This window comes from Lagopus muta, chromosome 7, assembly GCF_023343835.1.
Source record: "Lagopus muta isolate bLagMut1 chromosome 7, bLagMut1 primary, whole genome shotgun sequence".
NCBI classification, from domain to species: Eukaryota; Metazoa; Chordata; class Aves; order Galliformes; family Phasianidae; genus Lagopus; species Lagopus muta.
The window spans coordinates 13394916-13421257 of NC_064439.1; the positions used below are offsets into that span (position 1 = coordinate 13394916).

At 36.7% G+C, this 26342-nt stretch overlaps 1 protein-coding gene across 16 annotated transcripts in view; it reads left to right on the top strand.

The window, feature by feature from the left end:
• PARD3 (par-3 family cell polarity regulator) overlaps positions 1 to 26342 on the top strand; it is a 426281-nt gene that overhangs the window by 189935 nt on the left and 210004 nt on the right. For all 16 annotated transcript variants that reach the window (XM_048952157.1, XM_048952158.1, XM_048952142.1 and 13 more), the window contains 2 exons: positions 18926 to 19017; positions 21257 to 21340. In XM_048952157.1, the coding sequence (XP_048808114.1) occupies positions 18926 to 19017; positions 21257 to 21340 (176 nt within the window). The remainder of the gene's footprint in view (positions 1 to 18925; positions 19018 to 21256; positions 21341 to 26342) is intronic.

The window sequence follows — 26342 nt, forward strand, 5'->3', positions numbered from 1 at the left end:
AATGCTCAGTATAAATTTATTTGCATGCTAGAAGAAATATAATGTTCTTTTCTTTGACTTTTACTTTGCTTCAACTACAGCTGGCCTGAAATCATGGCAATGACCTAAGATGCTGGGTTTGTTTAATCATAGAATCATAGAACCACAGACTTGCTCAGGTTGGAAAAGACCTTAAAGATCTTCAAGTCCAACCTCAACCAAACTATACTACCCTGACAACCCTCTGCTAAATCATGTCCCTGAGCAAACAGTGTGCAATGATGTGTAGCAGTGTAAATTTAATTCACTGGACAATCAGTTTTTAGCAGCATGTTTTAAAAGTACTAATGATTATTCGTATCAAGTTCTGATTTTAAGAATATTTTTTCAGAAAAAGAAGAACTTAAAGCAGTTTCTCAAATTTCAATTCTTGGCTCATTTCTTTTTCTGTTTGTTAATAGTGGTAGCATGAACTGTGGTGGCTTTTAAGAAATTGTGGTGATTAAAGTCAAGAATACCCTAAATAAGACTGGAGACCAGCAAAGCTTTTCATGCAGCAGTGTTTGTCAGCGCTGATCCTAGGTTGCTCAGGCTTCTTTCTATCTGGACTGTGAAGTTTCAGGAAAGAACATTTCAAAAATGCTCAAATAATAACAAATTCATGCTCAGTCCTGTAGTATTATCAACCTGCAGAGAAATTCTGCAAGTCGCCTCTCTTGTCTCATTTACACAGTTAACTTTTTTTCTTTTCTTTTTTCTTTTTTCTTTTTCCTTTTTTTTTTTTTTTTTTTTTTTTTTTTTCTGAAGACATTAATTTCACACTGTTGGATAGCTTAATTTTCTTCCCTTTTAGGAGACTGGCAGTGCAGATATCTCCACGTCTGGCACTTCATTTTTCTCTGCACAATACGGTGTGTTCCGTGGCTCGAGAGCAGCAGTAGACTGTCCCAGAAATCACAATCTGGGATTATTGTCTTTGTGTATCCTCAAGGAGTAATATTTTAAAGTCACTGCATCTGTTGGTACTTAAGAGCATGATTTTTACTTTTTATTTTTGCCAGTTTTTACCATCTGTGTGTCTGCTTTTGGCTCCTTCATTTAATTTTTCAGTTAAATTTCTCCGTTGCTGTGGGATTTCTTTCTCTTTCTCACACATGCTCTTTTTGACTCATCCGTGAACTTCCATTAAAAAAAAAAAAAAAAAAAAAAAAATTATTTACAGCAGTTGCATTGTAAAATCCTTGGCCTTTGCAATTTGGATTTTTTTAATGATAGTTTTATATCAGACTTTTCTGGTAAACGTACGTCATTTTTGGAAGTGAAGTAACTTTTATTAGACTTTGTTTAAGTTTTCAAAAATTACTTTGGATTAAATTGAGGCATTTTGGCGGGAAAAGCTACCTTGGTCACATTAAACACATTCTAGTTTTTCATACTCATTTAGTTTTTAATGCTCAAGAGGGAATAATTTTCTTGAGAAATCTGCGTTATAATCATAAACAGACACAATTCAGTAATTTTCTCATGAAACATTGGCTGGAGTTTTGGCGCTAATGACTTGAAACTCACACAAGCAGGAACATTTTTGTTTAAATTCCAAGAAAAATACTAATGAAATATATTAAAATAGAAACAAAATAGACATACAGCATTTTACAGACTGCTTTCAATCTAAGGGATGTATTTTCATCAGTTGATAAATGTCTTATGAATCCAGGCATGTTCTAGCATCTCAAGAATGTTCTGATAGAAATTGAATCATTTTATATGCTTATCTTTGACAAGATTTTACAAACTATATATGTTATGTAAGCAGTTTTTAATACACCAGGGTAACTATTTAGCACATCTATCAAATATTTTGTTTCTGTTTAGATTTTTGAATATTGAAAGCTCTACTGTGCTCTTACCTTTTCTTTGACATATGTACTTTCCTTCTCACTTTGAATGTAACGCATTCATTAAGGTCCAATTTAATGGCTTTTCTTAAGAAATAGGCAGGTTTATTTTTAGCCTTTTTCAGATATTTTTGTAACTGAGTATATTAAGGTTTTATTCTTACTTTCTTGTATATTTGTTTGCTTATAGTTGCTTTCAAACTAGACTATGGACCTGCTGCATGAAACAATGAGTAACATGAAAATGCCAGCATTTGCAGTTGAAAACATGTTCCTTTTTGAATACATGACTCAAATAATCTAGAATATACTTTCAGTTCTGTGTTGTCTGCTTTGAGTTATTTCACTTCACAGTGATGTAGACCATTAAAAGGCCAAAAGAAATACTTTCTTCCCTTGATAAATATTTTTGGAAAGGAAACATAACTGCGAAATTCTGAGGAGCAGAAGCTGTCCACATATCCCCATAATTTTACCTAAATATGTACTACAACATCTTTTTTTCTGTATTACAGAACTGGGAGCATGTAGTGGTTCTTTAGAGTGATTTCATTCCCACTCAATTCCTGTTGTCTTAGTGAAAGAATTTTGTTTTGGAGGAAGAAGAGCACCAGTGCCCTATTTTAAGTTCTCAGTTGCCATAAACAAAAACACCCAAAAACAACTTGTAAGAGTTTTCCAGTTTTACTAACAAACATCCAAGCAGCCCCTATTTGAGTGGTACCAGGGATGATTAACTCTATTCTCGAAATTTGAGTTCATGAATTTTTCCGGGCTTTAACGACTTTACTACTGCCAGGCTTAGCTTCCCGATTTCCTGCCACATGTTCCTTTACTGTTGCTGTAAGTAATGGGGGAAACTGAATGGAGAAACTAGTACCCATTTCCCATTGCTCCGAGGTGTGCACTTCATTAGAACAGTGTAATGGTGTTCCTGCACAAATGGAACTGATTTGATGATGATGATATTTGATCAAGAGACTGCTGAGCTTTGTTTCCTTGTGGCTTTAATCTTAAAGCTGAGAATTTTTGAGAGAAAAAAAGGAATAGATGTTGAGAATAAAAGTAGGATTCTTTTATTACAGTTTATTGTTTATAGAGCTACTTAGAAAAGGACAGATGAAATAATCACTTCAGCTTTCTTCTATTTCTTACCTTCCCTGTGGAAAACAAGCTGTTCTCATGGTCTCATCAGATGGAGCTTTAGCAGCATGTGATTCGGAGTGTGCATGCATTGTCCTTTTAGCAGTGGTTGCTTACTTTGGGCTAAGAGAAACCAGGCAATACAAAGAAAAGGGGACTCCAAGCACCTGTGACTAATTCACAAGTTTCCATCAGTGTTCTCTACAAACCACGTTGCTCCTACCTTGCATCTAAACTGACTTTGCCTTAGCAGAACCCTGTATTTGAATATCAGACACTCAGCCATGCTTTACTATCTATTTTTAAAGGCTCGTGGGAAGCTGGATATAGAGTTTCATGTCGAATAGTTAGCCAGCTGACTGGTACATTAATTCATTGCGGATAAGAGGTGCGGGTTCGATTCTTTTCCAGCCCTTGTATTGCAGTCATTTTCTGCACCAATACGTCAGGATTGATTACCATAGCAACAGTGTTTTAGCTTGTACTGCTGTGAATGTGGTTAATGATAATAGAATTATCTAGTCACTTTAAATCCTGTTATATTATTAGGTCATCTGAACCATCCTCTTACTATATATTGAGTTTTTCCCTGCAGCCTATCTTGTAGTTTTTTGTCTGTGCTGCTTTTACATGTGTTGAGCAGTGGGGATTCTGCTTCTTCCCCTGGGAGCCTTTCACCATCTGATACGTCACCCCAGTAAGGATTTTCTCCTTATATTTAGCCTCATTTCGCCTTTTTTTTTTTTTTTTTTTTTTCTTCTTTCTTTTTTTTTTCCCCAGCTCCATGGATTTGTATTGTGTAGAAGTTCTTCTCTGGTCTTACTTACCTATCCAGTAACTGCAGTTAATCATTTCTTTACTGTGCCAGAATATAACTGCTCAAAACTTGAGCTATATTCAGAGTTTTTGTATGGTGAAAAGCACATTTCTGAACTGTCTTTTAGACTATCTGATTTCAATAGCAAAGTGTCAAATACTCAAATTCCATTTAGATGACCTGCATTTATTTACACAAAGAGCCTCCAACTTTCCAGTGCTTAAATGTGTTTCCTGTAGCAAATGCACCAGTGCAGTGCTGGTCTTTTTACGTACAAGTGTGTCCTTCTGCACTGGATGTATACAGCAGTGTAGGATGAATAGAAAGATGCGTTTTTCCCCATAAAGCTCAAGGGGTGCTCCTTAACCACAAGTCAGTGGAAGTGTGCACTCTGTCCTGAATTGTAGGTGGGCATAGACACCTCTGTTACCCTAGGCATACAGAGACTGCACGCTTCAGCCTCTCTTAGGATGTTTTCTGTTTATAATTGTTTCTAGCAACACTGATTTTCCACCATGCAGGGAACTAATTTCTAACCGTGTCCAAAGAGACATAGAAGTTATCCTGCTCTACTTTAAGCATTTCATTTCCTCTGCTAAGTGTAAGTTGGTCAGACCAGGAATTAGTTTAAAATCAGCAAAGGAAAATATTAGCTTTTCTCTTTGAAAGTTTATTTTAATGTTATTTTGTGTGCATATGCACAGTCTTGTTCTTGTTTTCATTTTACCTGGCCATTACTGTCTTCAAACTGGTTGTATTTAAGGAGAGAAAGACAAGTGCATTTCAATAATTTATGAATTCCTCTTGAAATTTTTTTTTTTTTCTAAATTAAATTGGATTGCAAAAAGGTTATAATTATTAGGGAAACGTTCTGAGCTTCTAGGTAGTTGAGGGTTAAACTATGCTTATTCATGGAGACAAATAGAATTGGCACTAGAAAAATAGGGGGGGGGCTGCTGTTTTTAGTAAATGAAAATTTACAGTTTTAAACCCCTGTGTTTGTTTCTGCCCATATTTTCATATTGTTTTTTAAGTTTTATAGTTCCATGTGAACACTGTGAGCTTTATTAATTTTAGTGAGAAGCCACACATCCTTTGTCACATAATTTTCCATTTCTTTTTCAAACTGGTCTTAACTTTACCTATTGAATCAACTCTTAATTATGAGGTACTGTGACCTTTGCATCTTCAAAGACTCACTGTCCAGTCTGGTCAAGAGTTGATATATGTGATGACAAAATAGATAAAATTTTCTCCTTCCCAGCTATTCAGGAGTATTGGTAAGCTAGCATTGTCCACTTTTTCTGGTGCTTGAGAAAGTGCAAAATGCATCCCAGATCTACTGACACCAAAACTAACTTCCCAAGGGCAAGACAGAGGCTTACTTTCAAATTGTTTGTGTTGCCTATTATAGCAGCTCTTGCATTATCTTCTGAAAAAGCCAAAATGGGCCAAAACAGGGTTCTAGTTTTGTTTAGCTAATTATTCTGAAAGTTGTTGTACCCTGTGGAAATGGAAAGTAGAAGTGCCTGAAGATCCTGCTTGAAGATGCAGTGGAAGAAAAGCTCAGTACAGTTTAATTTATGAAGTCGCTTCTTTCTGGAAGCAAAGGAATATCCTGCTTCTACGAGTTTCTTCAAGCTGTCCTTTCATATCTGGAAGTCAGTAGCTTCAGAACTGAAAGGTAAAGTGCTTGGTTTCTCCTGTGTTGGTTTTTCTTTTCAGATACATATTTTTTTGATAAGAGGTGAAGTAGGAAAAAAAAAATAATAAAAAAATATATAATATATTTATATTACTTCAAGAAGACCTTAGATTAGCCTGGTTTCACTGACTGGCCTATCTGGGGTTTGAATGTGGTTTATTGGAACCGAACAACATATTTCTATGGATTTGGAAACCTTCAACTTGGCGTTATGTTCTTTAAATATGGAGTTTAACAATGCCTACCCCCTTTCAATTCTAATTGAACCAGGTTGTTCTGATTCCTTTTTGTATCTAGTTCCCCAACATGCTATTGTTAACCGTAAAAAGCTTGCTTATGTAGACAACTATATATAAAGTGATATGACCTTTTGATGAAAAGAGGCACTTTGGCACTTGTCTTTCTAAGATGTGTGTGACTTCCATGCTTTTGCCTGTTGATTTTTTTCTTTTTGGGGTGAGGAAGGATTCGACCACAAAATGCACATGTGTTTTTATTTCTGTTTATGCTTCTTAGCTTTTAATTAACTCAGCTAATAGCACTTGAAAGTATGTTGTGCCTTTGTCTTAATTTGTTCTCATCTAAGGAAGATGTTGTAATCCGAGTATCAAGTTGTTCAGATAAATAGTTCTGTGGTGACAAATGAAGTTCTACTGTAAATTAAAAACTGGGAAGGAGGAAAATCATTATGGAAAATAGGTCAGCAGCATGCAAGGGCAAGAGGGATTTATTCCTGGAAAGCATGTTTGTTTTGAAGAGGCTAAGTGCTGAGATGGCAACTTGAGTGAAAGAGGCACAATTATTTAGATTGGTTGCAAAGAAGTAGGATTTAGAAGGAGGCAATAGAGGAAGGATGAGATTTGGCACAGAGCCGTGCAAGCCACTGAACACTGAAGAGTACCTTGAGCTGTGTGCTAACTGCAGACCAGAAGTATCCTTACCAACAAAGGGCTGAAGCCACTTCTAGAGAGGATTTAAGTCCCTGCTGAGAAGAGAAGCAGGCGTGACCGTGCTTGGCTCCCTCTCTCATGCTTCTGTAACCTTTTATGAGACCTTCAGTTGGACTGAACTGGGTCAGCCTGAGAAACAACCAATTGTAATAGTTTATACTTAATATGAATTTATAACCTTTGTATAGTGACAGTAGTGCTTGAATAAGCAGAAAGGGGAAGGTGGACAGAGGGACCTAGGGGTGAGGATGGCTATCTAGGAGGGGAAGAAGTGAGACTTCCTCTCACATCAACATCCGTGGTGTGCATTGACCTTGCAGCTTAATTTGGTACTGGCTGAGAAGGTGTTATGGACAGCACAGTGGAAATACCATTGCCTGGAAAGATTGCGTCTCCATCTTCATCACGTGTTATGTAACACTTGGCATGACAATGATCTGTATGCCGATGTGGGTTTGGGACCACAATGATGCTGTTCCCAGTATCTCTCCTTTACTGCCAGCTAAGTGCTCTTCTGAGCTGTCACTGACTTCACCGTCTGTCAGAAGAGTATAGAATTTTTTTGTTCTTTCCAGAAATTTGCTTGGGGCTATTTTACTTTCAAAGCACCTTTTCAGCTTCTGCCCTTTTTGGTTGCCTGCGGTTATGTGTGTGACTACTTTATATTTTTCTGAAAGTAAGGCTCTGGCTACCTCAAAGGGATGATCCCAAACAGAAAGCATCTGAGGCTAGAGATGAGTCTCAAAAAAGCAGAAAGGAATCTTCCCTGCCTCAGTTTCCTCTAAAGAAGAAAAAAATTGGAGAATAACTTTTAGTTTTCACCCTGAGGGTGCAATGAAACTAAAGTCATTATTGCCATGAAGCATTTTTGCCATTCTGTGCTGGAAGGCACCTCAGAAGTACTGAATACTATTTATTTTAAATTTGATTTAATGCTTTTGATTAAAAAATTAATAAAATTGTCATAGACCAGATTGTAACCCTGTAGGCACTTGAAACAGAGCATTCGTAAATGAAGCATTTACTGAAAAGTTTGAAATTGTTTCTCATGTTGACTTCAGCAAAACAAATTGAGCAAAGAACAGTGAAAAATGCTATAGTATTTTCTGTTATTAAAATAGTGGATTTGTTTGATGCCTCAGGTAAAATCTATGTTGTGCAAAAGACCGAATGCTACAGTGCAACACAGAATCCAACTCAAGCAATTTAAGTTGAGTTTTCTCTTTGAAGTATGGGGTGAAATGCGAAATGTGACTTGTTGCTATGCTGCTCTGGAAAAGAGAAATAAAAGGTGGAACTCCAAAATAGTAAAGTCTCATGACTAACATTTTGCACAGCAGCTGAGAGGGCAAGAGAGCAGAACTGGGTGCCTCATGCTCCTGCAGCCAGCCCCAGTGCCCCATGCTGCTGAAGCCATCCAGTGCCATGAGCCCACCTCCTTGTCCTTTAGTGGAGGAGACAACTTTAAGTCATGCAAGACACTTATCCCTTAACTGATAGGTGCTCATCCATCTACGTGCTGTGTTTTGCAAGTGCATAGGTGTTTTTTCAATCCAACAAGGAGAGTTTAAATCAAAATGTTAGCAAATCCTAGCAATGAGAACCAAAGATAAATCACTATAAATGTACTTTCCTTCAAGCAAGATGATAAAAAAGTATAACTGTTTTTCCAGCTCTCTGGGCCAAGTTAACTTGGTGATTTTTATTAACACAAAAACAGAACCTTTGAAAGTTTAGTTTCTTAAATGAGATGTAATTCAGAGTTAAAGAATACATGCCAACTTTAAACTCTAATGATGCTGGGACTTTTACCTTCTTGGTAAATCTGTTGTATTTAATAGCCTTTTTAAGAAGCAAGGTCTTTAATAAACAGCCTGATGTCATCTCTTAACAGTTCTGTGCCATGCTGAGAAAAATATCCAGAATTGAATTTTGTTATTAAAATGCCCATTTGAGTAAAACGATGTTTTGTGTGACAGAGAACAGAGTGCTATACTTTCAGCTTGCTTCTAAATTGACTCGATGCTCAGTACTCAAGGGGATCGAACTGTTCTGTTCTTAGCTGAAGCTAGTGAAATCCTTGCATGCTGATACAGATCTGCAAATCAAGCAACAAGGGACTATTTCAGATTAAAAAAGAAAAAAAAAAAAAAGAATAAGGATAAAAGAGCTATGAGACCTGGTTGAAAATTGCCTAATGACAAATTCAAGTTGCTAAATAAGAAATGCTTTTTGTGTCATAAAAAAAAAAGAAAAAGAAAAAATCCTCAGAAGGATGAAAATCACGGTCTTTGAAAAGGTGAGGTGAATAGTAATATATTCAGGAATATTACAGGAAAAATGTGATTTATGCAGAATTTTCTCCTTTCCTTTGTCTCGATATCAAGGGGAAACTATGTGACTCATCTATAATACATCTCTGCTGAAGTCTTTCAGATCTCTAAACTTATAGGTGGAGGCATGTACATTTGGTTTTCTTCAGGGGAAAAATTGTGTGTCCCAATTTCATCTATCCATTGTCATTTCTTTGGCTATTAAAAATCACACAGAACTTAATGACTTCCTTTTATATTTTATATATTTTTTTAAACCTACATACAGAAAAGCTGTCTTATCAGATTAAAGGAAAAATTATTTTAAATTTTGTTGTTCAACATTGGTTACAAGCAGGTGAACTCAGGGAGGTTCTATTTATAGGAGGGCTAATGGACTTGCCCAACCTGACCTACTACAGACTACTCAACAGACAAAAATAAACACTCTGTAGTCATACCCATGCAGGGTACCTTATTTCTTCTTACTTTAAGAGAGTAGTACTGTCCTTGCTGTTGTGGCATTCCAAATATACATATACATTTAGAAGCCAACAAATCTGTGTATTTGTTTTCTGGGTGCCATAGTAACTCACCACATTAGAGGTATATTATAATATTTTTTTCTTTCTAGAAATGCCAACTTTCCATATGAAATGAATGCTAGCTGTTGTTTGTTGTTCACAAAATCCTAGGTCTCTTTTACCTAGAATTGTGGGGGTGGAAGAATTCAGGTTTTTAAAGAAAACTATACTTTCTGTTGCAGAAGTAATCACTCTTGTCACAAAAAATTCAAATAAAGCATCTTCTGGCAGGGGAAGGGCAATTTCTTTACTGTATATGTAGGTATTATTTGAGTTAATCAGTGGGGGTGGTGGTGTTTGAGGATATGTATGTATGTATGTAACAGTTAACATGAGGAAAGGTGAAACAAATGGTATGCAGTGCCAGTCGGAAGAGGGATTCTTACATGACAAATGCCACATTCATCTTAGCTCACCATGGGGGATGTCATGAGGTAATCGCCCTGTTATTCAAGGTAAGTGATAAAAGAGCCTACACAAACCAAGCCTGGCCTTTGGGATAAACTTTCCAGGGGAATTTAATTATACAATGACCTATAATTGTAGCCTTGTTTCAAATAATGGTGATAACCATTTCCATTAAAAATATTTCCCATGACTTAGACATCAAAGTATGACTTTGATTCTGTATTTAATATGAACCCTAATATTTGTTTTACACTGACAGATCTTGGTGGTCTCTATGTCAGACTATGAATCATATAAAAAGAGTATAAAATTTCAGAGGTTTGAAAGTGGAAATAGTCTGCAGATAAGCCTTATTTAAAACAAACAAAGAACAGAGACTTTGTGAAACTTTTGAATTCTGAGAAAAAAACAGAAAGCAGATAAAAAACTGCAACAGATCCACAGAATGAAACCACTTTATTTTTGGGGCAGCAGTCATTCTGAGGTAATGTGATAAAACCATACATGGATCTATAAGATGAATACTTTTCTTTGTAATACAGAGAAACATCTATAATTCGTTATTGATGAAATCTTCAGAAAGCATTTTAGATGCTTTAGTTAATATTGAAATTTAGTTAAACTATTTAGTTAAATTTAGTTAATATTGAAAGCGTGGCTTTCCATGCTTAACATATTCCAAACATTTACCATAGGAATGGTACTTTCTGTTTACGTGTAACCTTTCGGTTTGAACTTCCTGTCATCACAGTGCTTTTCAATACCTCATTATAGTGGGCTCGCCAATAGGCGGCACTATTGGCACTGAAATGGGCTGCCGGGTCATCCTCAACCTGGGCTCCGTATTTCAACCTGTCTGTTCATTGGCGTCTCTATAAGTGAATAGTCTCCAAGAATTTTAGTCCTTCAGATGGTTTGCATATGAGAAAATGAAAAAAAATATATACAGGATATGGACTACAATTGTTACCTGGTGATCAGAAAAAGGCGAAGCTCATCTGGTATCTCCCAGCAGGATCAGGCATTTTGTGGCCCAACATCCTAAGCTACTGGGAGACATTTAAGATCTATTTTAATACAATTGTTTTTAGAAATGTCTTATGCAAAATCTTATCCAAACTGTTATTGGGTTAAATTTGGGTATGTGTTACTCATCTGTAAGTGAACAGAAATTTCAAAAATTTTTGTATTACATTATATTTTCTAAATATAATATATTTTAAAATATTATATAAAATATTTTCTAATGCTTTGACAATTATGCTAGTACATATTATTTGTGGGAGAAAAGCTATTCCAGAATAGCTCAATGTGTAACACTAGTCTTTCTAGAAAAGTCCCTTACATAAGATTTGGTGGAAAGAGCTACATATCTTCCATACCCACTTGATAATTGCTACCTTTTTCTTTTTAATTGCTATCAGATTACTGTACAACTCCTTGTTCTGCCAAGCACTTTGCACTGTCAGCTGTCTCAGAGACATGAAATGTTGTGGAGTGAGATTCTGCTTAGCGAGGGGAATACTGATGTAGTTTTCACCCGAAAAGTGAATAGAGGCTATGAATTATGATTACATTGCACACTGAGCAATGTTGGAATGGTTTGGGTTGAAAGGGACCTTAAAGACCATCTGGTTTCCTCTTGCCATGGGCAGGGACCTATCACAAGACCACCGCTGCCCAGGGCCGCATTCAACCTGTCTGTGAACACCTGCAGGGATGGGACACCCATAGCTTCTCTGGATAGCAATGCCAGGGCCTCACCACCCTCTGAGTAAAGAATTTCCTCCTAACATCTAACCTCAATCTCTCTCTTATGGTTTATCATTGAGAAGTAGCAATGCTTTAGACATTACTGTTTTTCACTCTCTGTCAGATTCCATTTTCTTCCCTTTCCCCTGTACAGCTTTGCTGAGTTACTCATGTATTCACAAAACCTTTTATTTTGCCTTGTTTTTCTCTGCTAGGAGGCACTGACCGTTGGGCGACATTAATTCACACAAACATGTTTCATCAGTAACGACAACAACAACAACAGAGTTTTAATGCTTTCTTACTGTTTTCTTTCTTTCTTACTGTTTGTTGGCAAGCTACCACTGTAAGGTCACGTTAAAACCCCTTCCATTAGAGGAGGAGCAGCAGCAGCAGATAGGATGAGGGTTGGAGGGAAACCTGGACCGTGTGCCGCACAACTGGAGGTGGGGAGGATGTGTCTGTTTGTAGGCTGGTGCTCCTTTCTGTTCATAATCTTTTTATTCTGTTCATAATCTTTTTATCGAGGAGCATGGGAGGATTTTGGAAATGCTTCATCATAGTAAAATTTTTACTGCAAATTTTCAGTTCCTTTCAAAATGATATTTAAAAATTTTAATTAAGAGCAACAGTAAGGACAAACCTCCATAACACACGCTTTGTCCAAGATTTTCATTACTGTGAAGAAGCAGAACCAGCAATATGTCTCAAGTTAAATCCTTTGATGGGAAGAGCTTTTGTCTAACCCACTACAGCACTTTGAGGGCTCTCATACTTCTGTAGTGCCTCCTGTAAAAAGAATTAACAGACAACTGCAGTGTAATCCACTAAAAAGCCTTTTTAGTGAAAGCTGCTTTAAATGACCAAGCATCATTTATGTTGTGCTCCTGTAGTTAGCGTTGCTAGCTGTGTGATAGAGATGCGTGCTGTGTAATTGTTACAGAATAGATGAATGTGATTCAGTGACACTGCACAGATTGCTGAGCCCCAGAGGACCATGGACTCCAGTAAACCTCTAAACTAATACATATTACAAAATAATTGAGATACTGCAGGGTTTGTCCAGTTTTTGTTAGTTATTGCAAGGCTTTAAGTGTATGCTTTAAGACAAGTCATTAAGTATGAAAGGAAATGGTAGATAGTGAAAACTGAATGAAGTATTGTATAGGTTTGTCAAAGGAAGGTTGTATCAAAGAAATTTCTTTTTTTTTTTTCACAGGAAATCTGGTGTTTTGGTGGTGGGTGGTTTTTTTGTGTTTTTTTGTTTGTTTGTTTGGTTGGTTTTTTTGAGGACAAAAATAAGTAAAATACATTATTTAAATCTGTAAAAACATTCCCTTCCAAGGCAGTTCACAATAGAAATGGTGCCTTTATGAAGCCAGCCAGTTTTAAGGCTCAGCTTGATCCGTTTATTAAATGGGAAATAAGAGATGATTGCCTGTGATAGCAGGGGATGAATTTGATATTTATCAGGAGACCAAGGAAATCCCTTCCATTCTGTGCTCCTTTATGCTTGTATGATATCTGTTCATTGATTTGACTGAGCAAGGCAAATTTCATTTTGGATTAGTGAAGCATATAGAAGCTATATGAATATTGCCATTTCCAATTGTGGGGTGACTCTGCTGCACAAGTACGTGACCAACCTAGGAGTGACTGAGCAGCAGAATAATAGCCCCACAAAAAAGAAATTAAAAAAATCAGCTGCTTCTGTTGTTTTTTGTTTGCTTGTTTGTTTAAATGGATGATTATTTAATTGCTGATAATAGCAGCGCACCTAGTATAGAACCTATGTGGATTACATAAAGCTCTTACCTAATTATTTGTGCAGGTATATGTTTGTGAGCAAGAGGGAGAAATCGTAGTTTTTTATTCAATAACATTTGTTTTTTCCCCATGTGATCTTCGTAACTATTCTTCAGATTCGACTGAAAATTGCCCTTCTCTTGAGATTTGGCCAGTTAATCAAGAAGTGAGAACATTAGCCCAAAAGCCTGATACTGGTATATTTGTGCTAGTTAAGACTCAGGAAATAGGTCCCTTAGGAGCTGTTGCCTATCAAGCCTGATCATACGGAGAGAACCTGTGTTATGTTGCAAGGACCAAACAAACATTTATAAAATGCGGCAGCCAGGAGACTAATAGCAAATGTGTTCTCTTCTTCCATAATCATTACAAAGAAGAGCAAGAGAATAAAAGGGGAAACATGAAGGGAAGGGCATATTTTAATAACATAAGCCTTGTTTTTGTTGTATCCCAGCTGGGAAAAAATACTGGTGAGCAGTCTTTCAGGAGCTTCTCTTTATTGATAATGTGTTCTTCTCTACTTCAGAATCTGAAGTATCTGTTGAAAGTTATATGCTGTTCCTTTCTGTTCATTATCCATAGTACTTCAATTCTCTGCACTAAGACTTAAAATGTAAATGCTGGAAAAGAAACAAGCTTGATTACTCCAACACAGAGGCGATATAGTGAAAGGCTTCTCTTTGTAGAGGTGTGCATGTCAGACGAATTCATTGTATGCTGCTCACGCTGGCAGCTCTGCCTGTTTATCATAACGCTGGCAATACCTTGCCATTTCAGACCCTTCTTTCTGTTGCAAAAGTTAGCAAAAATGTTGAAAGTGTTGTATAATGAGAACAACCAACTCACACGAACGTACTTTGCTGCAATTACTCTGCGGACTACTAAAAATACAAAATGGGTTTAATTGTGTTTTAAAAGACTGTTACTTCATATAACTCTTGTGTACCCATGTCAGGCTTCCTAGTTGAGGCTATATCCCTTGAGCTATTAACAATTTCAGAGGATGGGGAAAAAAAATAATGTTTCGTGTGCAATGGGAACAGATTTATTGAAGTTTACAGCTAAATTGGCCAGACTTTCTCTTTTTACTGGACATGTTAAAGCCCTTGATACACAGGCCAGAGAGGCTGCCCAGAGCCCACATTTTCCCAAAAGCAAGAACATCCAAATCATTTGAAAACACAGTTGTTCTATTTCATATAACCATTATCATTAAAAATATCAAATTACTTTCTGAACAGTAACAAAATAATTGTTATTTCTCTCTGAACTGGGGGAAAATAAAAACCATCTTCTCTCCCTATTATCAATTACTGATATAATGGAGATACTGTTACCAAATTTGAGATTTCAGCATTCAAAGAGAGATGCATGCATAACCCCTGTGTGCCTCAGAACCCATTTCCAATTGTGCCTGGCTGAAGTAGATGGCAATCACTGCTCTGGCCAGGCACCTGGAGATGAAGCACGCACCAATGAAGCGTGGAGGAATGTGAGCAAAGAGCACACTTTGCTCAGCCTTCATAGCTGCTATTGTGTTTTCTGTAGGTAATTGTAGAAAGAAAAGCTTCAGGAAGGAATGTGAAGAAGGAAAATGAAATAGTTCTGCTTATGTTTTTGTAGAGCTCATCAGAAATTTGTGGAGCAGCACAGATGTGTGGAAAAGTTCATGTTTGAAAATAAAGCAGAGACTTAGTAGCGACTGCATTTTAATCAGGTGTAGGAGCTGATATTTTGCTAATGAAAGATAAACTGTCCTGAAAGAATAGGAAGGTAAGGCTGGTTTCAAACTTTGGAAGTTATGCAGAAGGCAATCTTCAATCTGCAGCCAGTGGTCATGACTGTCTCCTGTGTGAATGAGATGAAGATCCTGAAGGAGAAATTATCCAAGAAAATGTAATCAAATAATCTGAGTGCATCTATACTGAGCAAGGTTCAATGGCAAAAATGGCTGTGAGGATTTTGCAATCATAAGGAGTGATTGAGAAATCTTCAAAAATATTTAAAAAGGCAGCTTTTCCTGTGTATTCTGTGATTTCTTGAAAGCTGTGCAGGTGAACAGCGAAATGCACCTTTTAATATGTAGAACTGTTAACACTCATAATCCATGTTGAGTTGTGAATATTTTTTCCTCAGCGTTTGAGTAGTTGATTCTATTACAGCTTGTAGATCACTAATGCTGCTGTGTACCTCTTCACAAAGTTGGCTGTTCTAAGACACAGGAGTTTTAAACAGATCCATCTAAAAGCAGGAACAATTTTTTGAGCCTCCGGTTCTCTTAATGTACCTAAAACAAATGTTAAGACCTGTTTTCTTTTTTTATGTCATTTTTTCAAGGCGGCCGTTGTATTGTGTAACATCTGATTTAGTAATCTAAGTACGTGACAGGTGGCTTATGTGCTTTATGTGGAGCTACAGCTGCGGCTGGTGGCCCAGTGACACTCTGGGGAGAAGATCTGTGTGGGGGACCCTGGTTAACAGAAAAAGGGAATCAGTGGAGGTTTGTACTGAACACATTGGGTTTGTTTAAGTACACTGGAAGAAGTTCTTTAAATTTTCCTCCATGCTGTAAAAATGATATGACTACTAACTACTTCTGTTCGATTTGGAAGTCTGTAGTGTATGTTACATCCATGAGAAGCTTTGTCTTTTAGTATAACGCCTATTGGTGATTTATAGAGACCAAAGAAACCTTATGAGTTTGGAGTTTGATCAAATCAGTTATTTCTGGAAGTTAGGTCTCAGTATTATCCATGTAGGCTCTCAGAAGCTGTCTTGCTCTTCTAAGTGTGCTCTTCTTGGCTTTCCTCCCAACAGTGTGTACAGGTGGAATTTGCCTTTCAGAAGAAAACTACTTTCCAAATAAAGAAATAATTGCTAGATGCAGAGATTTTCACAGCTAGTTACTTTCCATAGTAAATCAAAATTTTAAGTCAAATCTCTCTGTAGGTGTCCAATTTTTCTCTCCATTCACTTCAGCATAAATCAAAATCTGTGTTATTTTCAGCAAAAAAGAGTGCTTGATTACTGTAATAGTAAAGATTTTTAAAAAGATATATTGTACATCTGTTGATTATGGAAGTGCTGTAGTTAGGGTTGTGATTCTTCCTCTAAGCACCTATTTTCGGGCACAGACACGCTGTTGATACAGATCTGCCTGCTGTCCGGGAAGAGCCAGACGCAGGCGTATGGGAGCCGCTTTTTTGTAATTGCTTGGATAAATGGCAGCAAGTCTGGTCCAAAACTGACTGTGTTTATATTTATCAATAAGAAAGACACAAAGCTAAATCTGGTTTTGCCAGATAGAGTATGTTTTACTTAGCTTTTGGTTAGCAGTTTTGGATGTGTCACGTCCTAAGTTGAAAGTTAGGGTTGGGCAGTGGGCAGGTGAGCTGGCTGTGGCTGCACTTGAGGTTGGGCAGGAGGGTGGCAGAAGGAGCCTCTGCTGTACAAGGTGGGACTGGTGGAAGGAAAATGGGACATGCAGCAAGTGGAGAGGCTTGGGTGTGAGCTGACATGGGGAGCTTCTGGGGGTGAGAGCAAGGACAGAAAGCTAGGAAGAAAGATTTCCACAAGGATTTAGCTACTGTTGTGCACAGGGAGCATAATCCAGGAGGACTTCTACAGTCAGTCTGCCAAGGGGAAGTCCAAATAAGCCTTGAAAACTGTATAGGGCAAGGGGAAGTTTGTTTACAGACACATAGAGGGGACTGAAGGTTGTGAATGCATAGGATCCAAGGAGAGCTAGATGAATGATGCTTCTCTTGTAAGCACATAGACATGTTTGCCAAAATAATGCAACATAAAGACAGACTTTTTGTTGTTGTTAGTGGAGGTATATCTACTAATAGGTAGGAGGCTATTTCAGTCTTTTCTTAATGTGTCCTTTTTGTGTGTTTGCTTGAAAGCCAGCATGGAAAATTGTCCCAAATGCTGCAGTAACAAAATAGCATTTGGGATGACCTCTTAGTACATCTGCAATTCAGAATTGCATTTTTTCAGTAACTCTGACTTTAAACTTACAGATTATAGTTCCAGTGCAATATAAATACTTAAGTAGGTCTCTGTAATCACCTGTGTCGCTCACTTAGAAATGAGAAACCCATGACAAGGAACTATGAAACAGAGTGTAACACCTCTTTTTAAGGGGAAACAACTGCAATGTTCTGATTTCCTTGCTATGTATTTTTTGCAAGCTGCATTTAACCTTATAATTGAAATGGATATATGAATATTTATTTATTTTTAGTCTTTGTTCCTTGTACTTGGTTGTACATACAGAGCTTCACCTGAAGCTACTGAACAGAATGTAAGCATAATTGACATATTTCTTAATGTACAGGTTATCATTTACAGTGGGTTTATAAGCAACTTTTACTGTATGGAATATATTTTATTTTGAGTTGTTGTTTGCGTTCATAATGCAGTTCTAGGTAGGTTCAAGATGCTGGTTAACCTTTGAAATGTATTATTTGCCTAGTACTTAGCAGAGATGGATGACAAAGAAGTGCACATTAAAGCCTCTCACAACACAGGATCATCAGTCTTCAAGTAGCTCAGCTTCACGCAGTGCGCTGCTCTCCGGGATGCACACAGGCGTAGCTACAACTCATGGAAGCCTGATGCATCCAGCCTCCTGCTTTTCCAGGCTCTCAGTGGAAATGTCAGTTGGACATTACCAAGTGTAATGTCCAAGTGTAACCAAGCAGAGGCCTTTCTTTAATATCTCTTCAATAATTTAATATATTTTCTGACTCTGTTTACTGAACTCATAACCTATCATGTATTATTTTTCTGCTCTGACTCTAGAATCTAATGTTCACATGAATTATGTTTGGTTTGGTCACAGAAGTAATTAAAACCATAAGTTTCTAACAAGGAACTTAGGTGTAAGAAGGGTTGTAGATCATCATTACTGGTGGTCCTTGAATTACCCTAGAAAGTACACCATTCCCAACCTTGACATTAAAATATGTTTGGTAAATAATGCATATGCTTTTTGGAAAGTCAAATTAAAAACAAAATAAATTGTTATCATTGGAGCCTTGTGTAACTCCCTGATGTCAGCCATTCGTGGCATGCTGTGAATAAAGTCCTGTGATAAAAAAATGTTTAAAGATGTATTGGTAGTTTGTCAAACTACAGGAGCCATAATTTTGTCTATTGTGAGCACCTTGGTGAGCTGCTTCATGCCTAGCTGAATTCCTAGTAACCAGTGCAGAAAGAGCTCTGTGGGAGTTTGCACCCACACTGCTGGCTGTCAGCTGTCTTTCTGTCCCAGCTCATGTGCCTTCCAAACAGATACTGCCTGTGATAGCTTCTGTAGCTTCTATACATACAGCAAAGTTAAGATATAAAACTAACTATTATTAGAAAAAAGCATGCAGTGATGAAAATGATTTACAAAAATTTCAGGCAGCAAATAAAAAGGGTTTTTTTCAGTTGTGGAAGCACATATTTCCACTTCAACTTTGGTAACAGCCATAATTTGAAAATGGGACACCGTCATTATTACAATAAACAAAACTGTTAAACGTAGATTAATGAGATTTTATCCTATTTAATACCTAGGATGAAGATCGAACAGAGGAGGACAACAGCAGAGTTGAGCCTGTTGGACACGCAGACACTGGCTTGGAGAGCAATACCAATTTTTCCCTGGAGTAAGTTACTGGCAGAACACATTGTTTTGATGATGAGTTTTGAGACTGAACATTGACTTGCAAAAACCTCAGGACCTGCTCTTAAGAAAGTGGGGCAGCCTTTTTTAGGTCATGTGTAGGTTTGTTTTTAAACAATTTATTTCACACACCCTTTTAAGGCAGTTTTTAAGAAACTTAAAAAATCTTGTGTCTAGGATAAACATTGGACACTTAATGTTTCTAAGTGCTGATGCTAAGTGCTGATTTTCTGCCTCAAAGAAGATGCTTATTTGATGGAACTCTGAAAACTTGGTGGAAGGAATTGGGTCAGTGGTAGTACAAATAAATTAACAGACAGGAATTTCAAGGGGGAAAATCTTATTACCTGTGAACTGTTCACAGTCTGCTTGAGAAGGCGTGTGGGGTCACAGAAGTTGCATAGTCAAATGGTGGCATCTATTAAACAATACCTGCTGAGTTTACTCCATTCCATTTACAGAATCTCCTGTAATTTCAAAAAGTGCTTGCTAAATAGAATTTATGGAATTTCTGTCAAATTTAATACTTCTTGGTGTTGCTTTTAATTAACTCATTGGCCTTGCAACATACATGGCCTCTTTCTTTTCTGTTTTGATATCATACTTCTTTGTATGTTTGTTTGAAATACTTGGTGCAAACATGAGAAGATCTGTGAGAAGCAGAGTTGAAACAGTATCTCTCAGGAAGGGGTCATTTCGTTCTCCATTTTACAGAGTTGAAGATTTGAATTTGGAATGTAATTTTGGAAAAAAAAAAAAAAAACAAAAAACAGTAGAAGAAAAATGAATGCATCGGCCTTAAATGAATATATTAGAAAAAATGGAAGGTACTTGCTCAAGCAGTAGAACAAGTTAAATAGTGTAGTCTGGCTATGAAAACTGGATTTTTATTTAGGCTGTTCTCCCACTTATGACAGTTCTGGGAGGATCACAGGATGACATGAATTTGGGTTTTTTTTTTTAGTTTTTTTTGTTTTTGTTTGCTTGTTTGTATGTTTACTATAATAGGAAAGTCAGAAAGAAAGTTGATCATAGGTGGCATAGGTATAACAGCAGTAATAGATGTCTTTTAGAATACCTTCAGGGGAAGGAGACATTGCTTGATTCCTATGAGTCTCTCTGCATGAAAGTTAATAAAAATGTAGCCTTACTGTACAGTAAGAAGAAAACAAAATTAGCTGATACATAAACTGGGATAGGAAACATTGCCAAGTGCTGTAATATCATCAATCCTAAAATGCTTGTCCAGAGCTGAAGAATAACACTTTTTTTGGCTGTTGTCTCTCAGCTCTCCCACACTTTCAGTGCTTTGTAGGTCTAAACAGTGATAACAGAGATATAGAGAATTTCCATTGCATAATTTAAAAAATAGGTTAAAAACAGACACAAAATGTGGCATAAAACAAGCATAAAACTTACCTTAAAATTTGAAGAAAAAAAAAAGTGGAAGAAATGTAAATCACACTAGATTACAGAATTTTTGTTGACTTCCTGACAGTGTGTGATCTGGTTATTTGCAGATTCCAGATTAAGTTTTTGTGGTGTGCCACGTATGATCAAGAGCCTATTGAAGGAAATAGAAAATCTTTTAGTGCTATCACGTGGCATTGGTCTTGCTCTTTGCTCCATTTCTAGATGAAATTTGATTTGTATATTTAAGAGAAACAAGCTTCTCAAAGATGTGCGTATGCATTGTATACATATATACATACGGTGCCAGGAGACATGGAAGAAGTGTGTAATGCTAGAGAGAGGAATAAGTCATGAATTGAGATTGTGTCTTTTGATCAGATCTGTGACTTCCAAATTACAGAGAGGCTTGGCCTTTGTGCATTATTTTCTCATCGGGGTATGTAGACCTCTTCAGGGTTTATGGGCTATGCTCTACCTTTCCAGCTGTGTACGTGTTTCAAAATATTTATTTATATTTATAATAAGGGAGAAATAGAACAATATCCATATGATGATTATGCTTATTTTGATACAGCAAACTAAGTATCAGTTGCTTTGATTTTCACTTATTTTATTAATCAAACTATTTTTAATGATTGATTTCCTTTCATGCCATCAGATTACTATTCAGGTATGTAGCATTCAATGATGCTTTCATCACCATGATATAATTTTTGGAATGTTCTTGTTTTTCTGTGCGTGTTTGTGTGGGGTTTTTTGGTTCATTCACAGTACATGTTCACATTCCCTCATTCATCGTTGTCTCACAGTGATATGGTAAAGCTCGTAGAAGTCTCCAACGACGGTGGGCCTTTGGGAATCCATGTAGTGCCTTTCAGTGCCCGAGGTGGAAGGTAACGTATCGTGTAGAATTTTAATTGAATCATAACTTGCCATGTTTTATCTTCGTTATGTTAATTCTTGTATTGTGTGCATTTAGTTTATGTGGAATGTTGAATGTTTCTTAAAAGGAAGCCTCACTGATTAAGAAAGGAAGAAATGCAAGTTCTCCGACTGTATCCTGTAATGTAAATGTTCTGCTTAAAATAAGTTAGAATTGCAGGGTTGTAATGTGATCCCATGGAAAAGTAAGGTATTAGGATGTTTCCCTTCTGGCTCTTACAAATTATAATCTGCCTCTTTAGTTCAGGTGGATATTTAGGCAGCATTTCCCCACTGACTGTTTTTAGCCACATGTTCCGAAATATCAGCAGTCTAAACCAGAGGCTTCCTGCATCTGCACTTGATAAGAGAGGAAGAAAAAATAATCATTATTCTTTTGATATTTGGTATTGTCCCATCTGTTGGAGTTAAAAATACACAGCAAAAAAAGTTTAAACATTATGGTTTTGGAGAAGATTAACATGTTTTGATTGACTCAGAAGCTGGAATTACTAAAGCTGGAATGGTTTTCTAAAAAGTGCAAAGAAAATAGTCTACTTTAAAAAATCATTGAGGGGATTATAACACTAAACCGTATGCACCTCTAATGCTTACTTTGGTAGAGATTTAGCGTTTAGGTCTTTAATCAAAACACTAGCATAGTCTGAGAAAAATAGCTTTACTGTCATAGTAATTAGCGGTGGATTCAAAGCTTTTATGTGTGTTGAAAAAAAATATTTGTCACTGATGGAAGCGAATTTTATTTTGTTGCAGCATCAGCAGTGCTCTGACCTACCTTGACTGTTTCTTTCTCCCAGCAGCTGTCTCCTTCTTCCTCCGTCATTTGGGGCAGGGGTATCTGCTGCTCTAGAGAGCTGTGTTTACTCTGAGCTGAAAAAGCTGGTGGGAAGAGATGCTTGTCCATGGCTTCAGAGAGTGGGGGATTAGCCAGAGATGGAAAGGACCTCACTGTTTACAAAGCACTTTTCCCATGCTTTCCGTGTAATTGTAGATTTGGAGGAAGACCAATGCTCTTCTGCCCTCTTATTTCTCACTCCAGCACACGGCTGTCCCTTCCCTGGCTGCAAAGCACTGCTACACTGAGAAAAATTATTTGAGCAAGGGATCTGCTCAATAAAAACATAGGTATACAAAACTAAAGTCAATAAAGACTTCAAGCGTTGTCCAAGAAAAAAATATCGTATAGATTGTGTGGCTTAGCGTAAAACCTACTCCATTTGCCCACCATGTTTTTTATCTATTTGATGTTCAACTGCAGTTACCCTGTACTTTCAGTTCTTTTCTTCCAGTTCCTTCCATGGCATTTTGAAAATGTTACTTATATAAGCAGTGGTTATTAAAATGATAAATTTTAAAAGTGTAGAACCATACTGATTTTCCTCTTTCATATGCTGACATATGCAGTCAGCAGGTGCCTTCTCCCACCAAAAAGAAAGTAAGCACCCCAAATATTTAAAAAGTATGTGCTTGCTTTATTTAGAGAAAATATATGGCTCTTTTGTGGAAGGCTTGGATTTGGAGTAAAATCTGTCTTCTGTATTGACTTTTGATCTTCGACAAAATTTGTAAGGTCTTCTTCTGTATCTGTTTAGATGCTACTGATTATGTCCCCTAGCAAAATGAGGGTTTTTTTCCTTAACAAAAAATAAAACTCTCTTGGTTATTCTCTGAGAAAAGCACTGTTGATTTATGCAGACATGATCGTACTTTCATTTGCTTATTATCTGTCTATTTTTACCTCTACAAATCCATCTGTCCTTTATTGGCCTTTTGATCATATGCTTTAGGTAACAGTTTGTTCACCTTGTCAAAAGAGAGGAGGGGTATACATATTCATCACCTTATGGCTTGAAATTTGTTGAGATAAAAGTTTTGTTTACAAAATCTGCTTGCACATTTTTCCAATGGTACAAATGAGATGGTAAGCAGAATAGAAGGCATGAAAATGAATGTAGAAAGAAGGAGAAAATAGAAAGTGAACACATAAGTATTTAGGTAAAGAGAAGAAAAGAGAGGAAAAGAATGAGAGGAATGAGCTTAAAGGGAAAGAAAGTTCTCAATCTGTGCAAAACTACAGAAGAAATTAGGTGATCAGAGAGAAAGCACTCAGGTTTTGGAAGCTTAATAATAATTATGTATATATGTATAACTTATCATTAGATTGCCTTTTCTACTTTTAGGCATCTTTGAAATCTTCTCAAGCTCTGGACAGTTGCTGAACTTCTGCCATATTTTTGTCTGAAAGGAGGTTCAGCTGACACAAGGCATATATAGAATAACATCAGAAATCTCTGTGAGTAACAGTGGGGAAAGCTCCAAGACACAGTCCCAAGACTACTGTAAAGTCTATGTTATTAAAACAGAATAGAAAAGGATTTGGATACTCACCTGAAAATCCTAGAAAAGCGCTGCCATTAATAAATACCAGACGTTGTTTTGGTGCAAAGCACTGATTCTGTGAGGCTTTGCCTGTTGTCCTTGCTATCAAAACATGCCAGGGAATCCAAGATAAACCATAATTCTAAAATCTGGCAGCTAGAAATACTTAGGACATTTAGGATGTATAACCTAAAAACACGGATTAAGAATATTAAAGAAGTCTGAGAAGGATGCGAAAAATAGGAGACTGAATTTTCTTCTCAGTTTAAATAAAAAAGTTAACAAATTTTATTGAACAGTAAAAAACAAAATCTATTACAAAATTGATGCATACACAATCCCTGTACAAGAAAATTGTTACACATTCTTCTGTAGTTCTCTTATTTTCGTGCTTTTAGTAGAAGTGCCATTTCTTGAATGAGTTTGTATTTCTCTGTAAAACTTTGGTTCTTCTTCTCAAAACACAAAATTCAAGTCACATCTAATTGGCTATTGTGTACACTGAGATCCCTTCATGCCACCTTCAAGGTGTCTTTCTAACAATCCTATTGTATTTGATCATCTATTAAGTATGTGTTAACTTCTTCTTCTGCATTTCCAGCCTTTTAAGTTTCAAAAGTAGCCATTGGGAAAAGATTCCTGTGGAGTAAATGTAAATTCCCTCACTCTTTTAGCTGAATTCAAGGCTTTCTTTGTCTGATCTCATCCTTTTAAAAGTTACATAAACTTAATTTGAAGTAGTATTCAAGCTGAGATGTTGAGGAGTGGTTGCCAAAGATTGGAAATTGATTCCGGAGTTCAGGCATGAAAGCTGATAAAGTTATTCGAGCGCCCTGCTGTCGCTCGGTGACGTAAATGTTGTACAAAGAAGTTTATGTGCAATTTAGCATTGAGCAGCCATTATAATTTATCTTGAACAAACAAGCTGATTTGCCGACTCAGACCCTCTGCTCTCGGGAAATTGGCACCGTCACAACACCGTTGTTGTTCCCGTACCTCAGAGCTCTCTCAGCGTTGCCTGGTTTGTGGGAAGCTGCTACGCATCTGCTTTTAAACCAATCATTATTTTTGTCCCTTAATCGAGTTTTTGCCTTTTCATGCTAGTGACTTTACATAGACATCTAAATTGGTTATTTTCTGTTCTGTCTGATTTGATTATATTAGTTAGTTTGTAGGTAATAGGTAAATAACTTCAGCGTGTATGTGCAATGGGCATCGATGGCTGAATCGTTTTCTGGATGTTCAAGATCATATTTTTATTACTCTCATGTATTTACACTGTCAGTTTTTATTATGACAAATTATCATCATTTCCATACAGCTGGGTGGCATGTGGGGAGTTCACAATTTCAAAGAACTACTCAGAAAAACTCAGGCAATTTAGATGTCAATAAAACACTTGCCACTTATTTCTCAGTTTTATCACTGGTTGTAATTTGTATTTAGAACTGAAATGTTAACTCATGTAGCTGAGTTTATTTTAATTGTATAATTAGAGTAATGAACCTTGTGGAAATACAGTGGTGCAAATGCTAATATAATCTAAGCTGTTTACATTCCCAATTATGTATTTAAAACAAATACTAAGATAGATCTGTGTACTTCAGTACTGGTTCCGCTCTATCCCCATATCAGTTAATGCTAGCATAAAACAGCACAACTACCAAATTTCCAGTTAGAATTGTTGTTCCTGTAGGGTTGCAGCTTTGCTATGTGTTTGCAGAGTGCAGAAGTTCATACATTTAGCTCCACAACTTATGTTGCAGAACGTATTTACTGACTTGAACTGAAAAGATTAAGCAAATACAAATGCATCCATATATTTGTGTGCTACATTGTTGTGTTCAAACACACATATATTTATATATATCAGTATTGGTTTTGGTATTTTAGACTAGATTTATTTGCAGCCTTTCAAAATTTGTAGCTTTCCTGATATAGCAAAGGTAGTACTGAAACTATAGCAGAGCTGCCTCTCAACTTATTGGAGTTAGTGCTGGTACCACGTGGCAAGGAAAAAATCCAATTAGTTTTGTTTACTGTATCAGATCCATGCCATTTATCTGCGCTCACTGCAATAGCAAACGTGAGTTCCAGTAATGCCTTTTTGAGAGTAAAATTCCAACATCTGACAATCATATGCTGAAGAAATAGTGCACAAAACTTTGTTACTAAAATTTTCAGGTATGTACATTTCTGCAAGTTCTAGGACAATTTACTCACCTAAGCCAAGTTCAAGAGATCATTTACAGAACGATGTCTAAAAGGAACTTTTTTCCATATGTCTCTTTAAAAATAAATAAATCAGAATTTGGGCATTGTGAAGATCCTGGTTTAAGATTTGAGGCAGGCCTTCATCCAGCCTTGAATCTGTTCTTAGTGTCCTCAGTTAGGCTAGCTCTAACATCTGTTAGAAAGAAAATTCCTCATGAACACCATATGTTGTGTCTGAGATGTGCAATCTTGCATTAAGAGAATTCATAGCCTTTGTTTAATGAGATTATTTGCAATTTTGACTGGTAGCTCACTTATGTGTTACGTTACCACTGGTTAAAGATTAGTATGATTTCTACT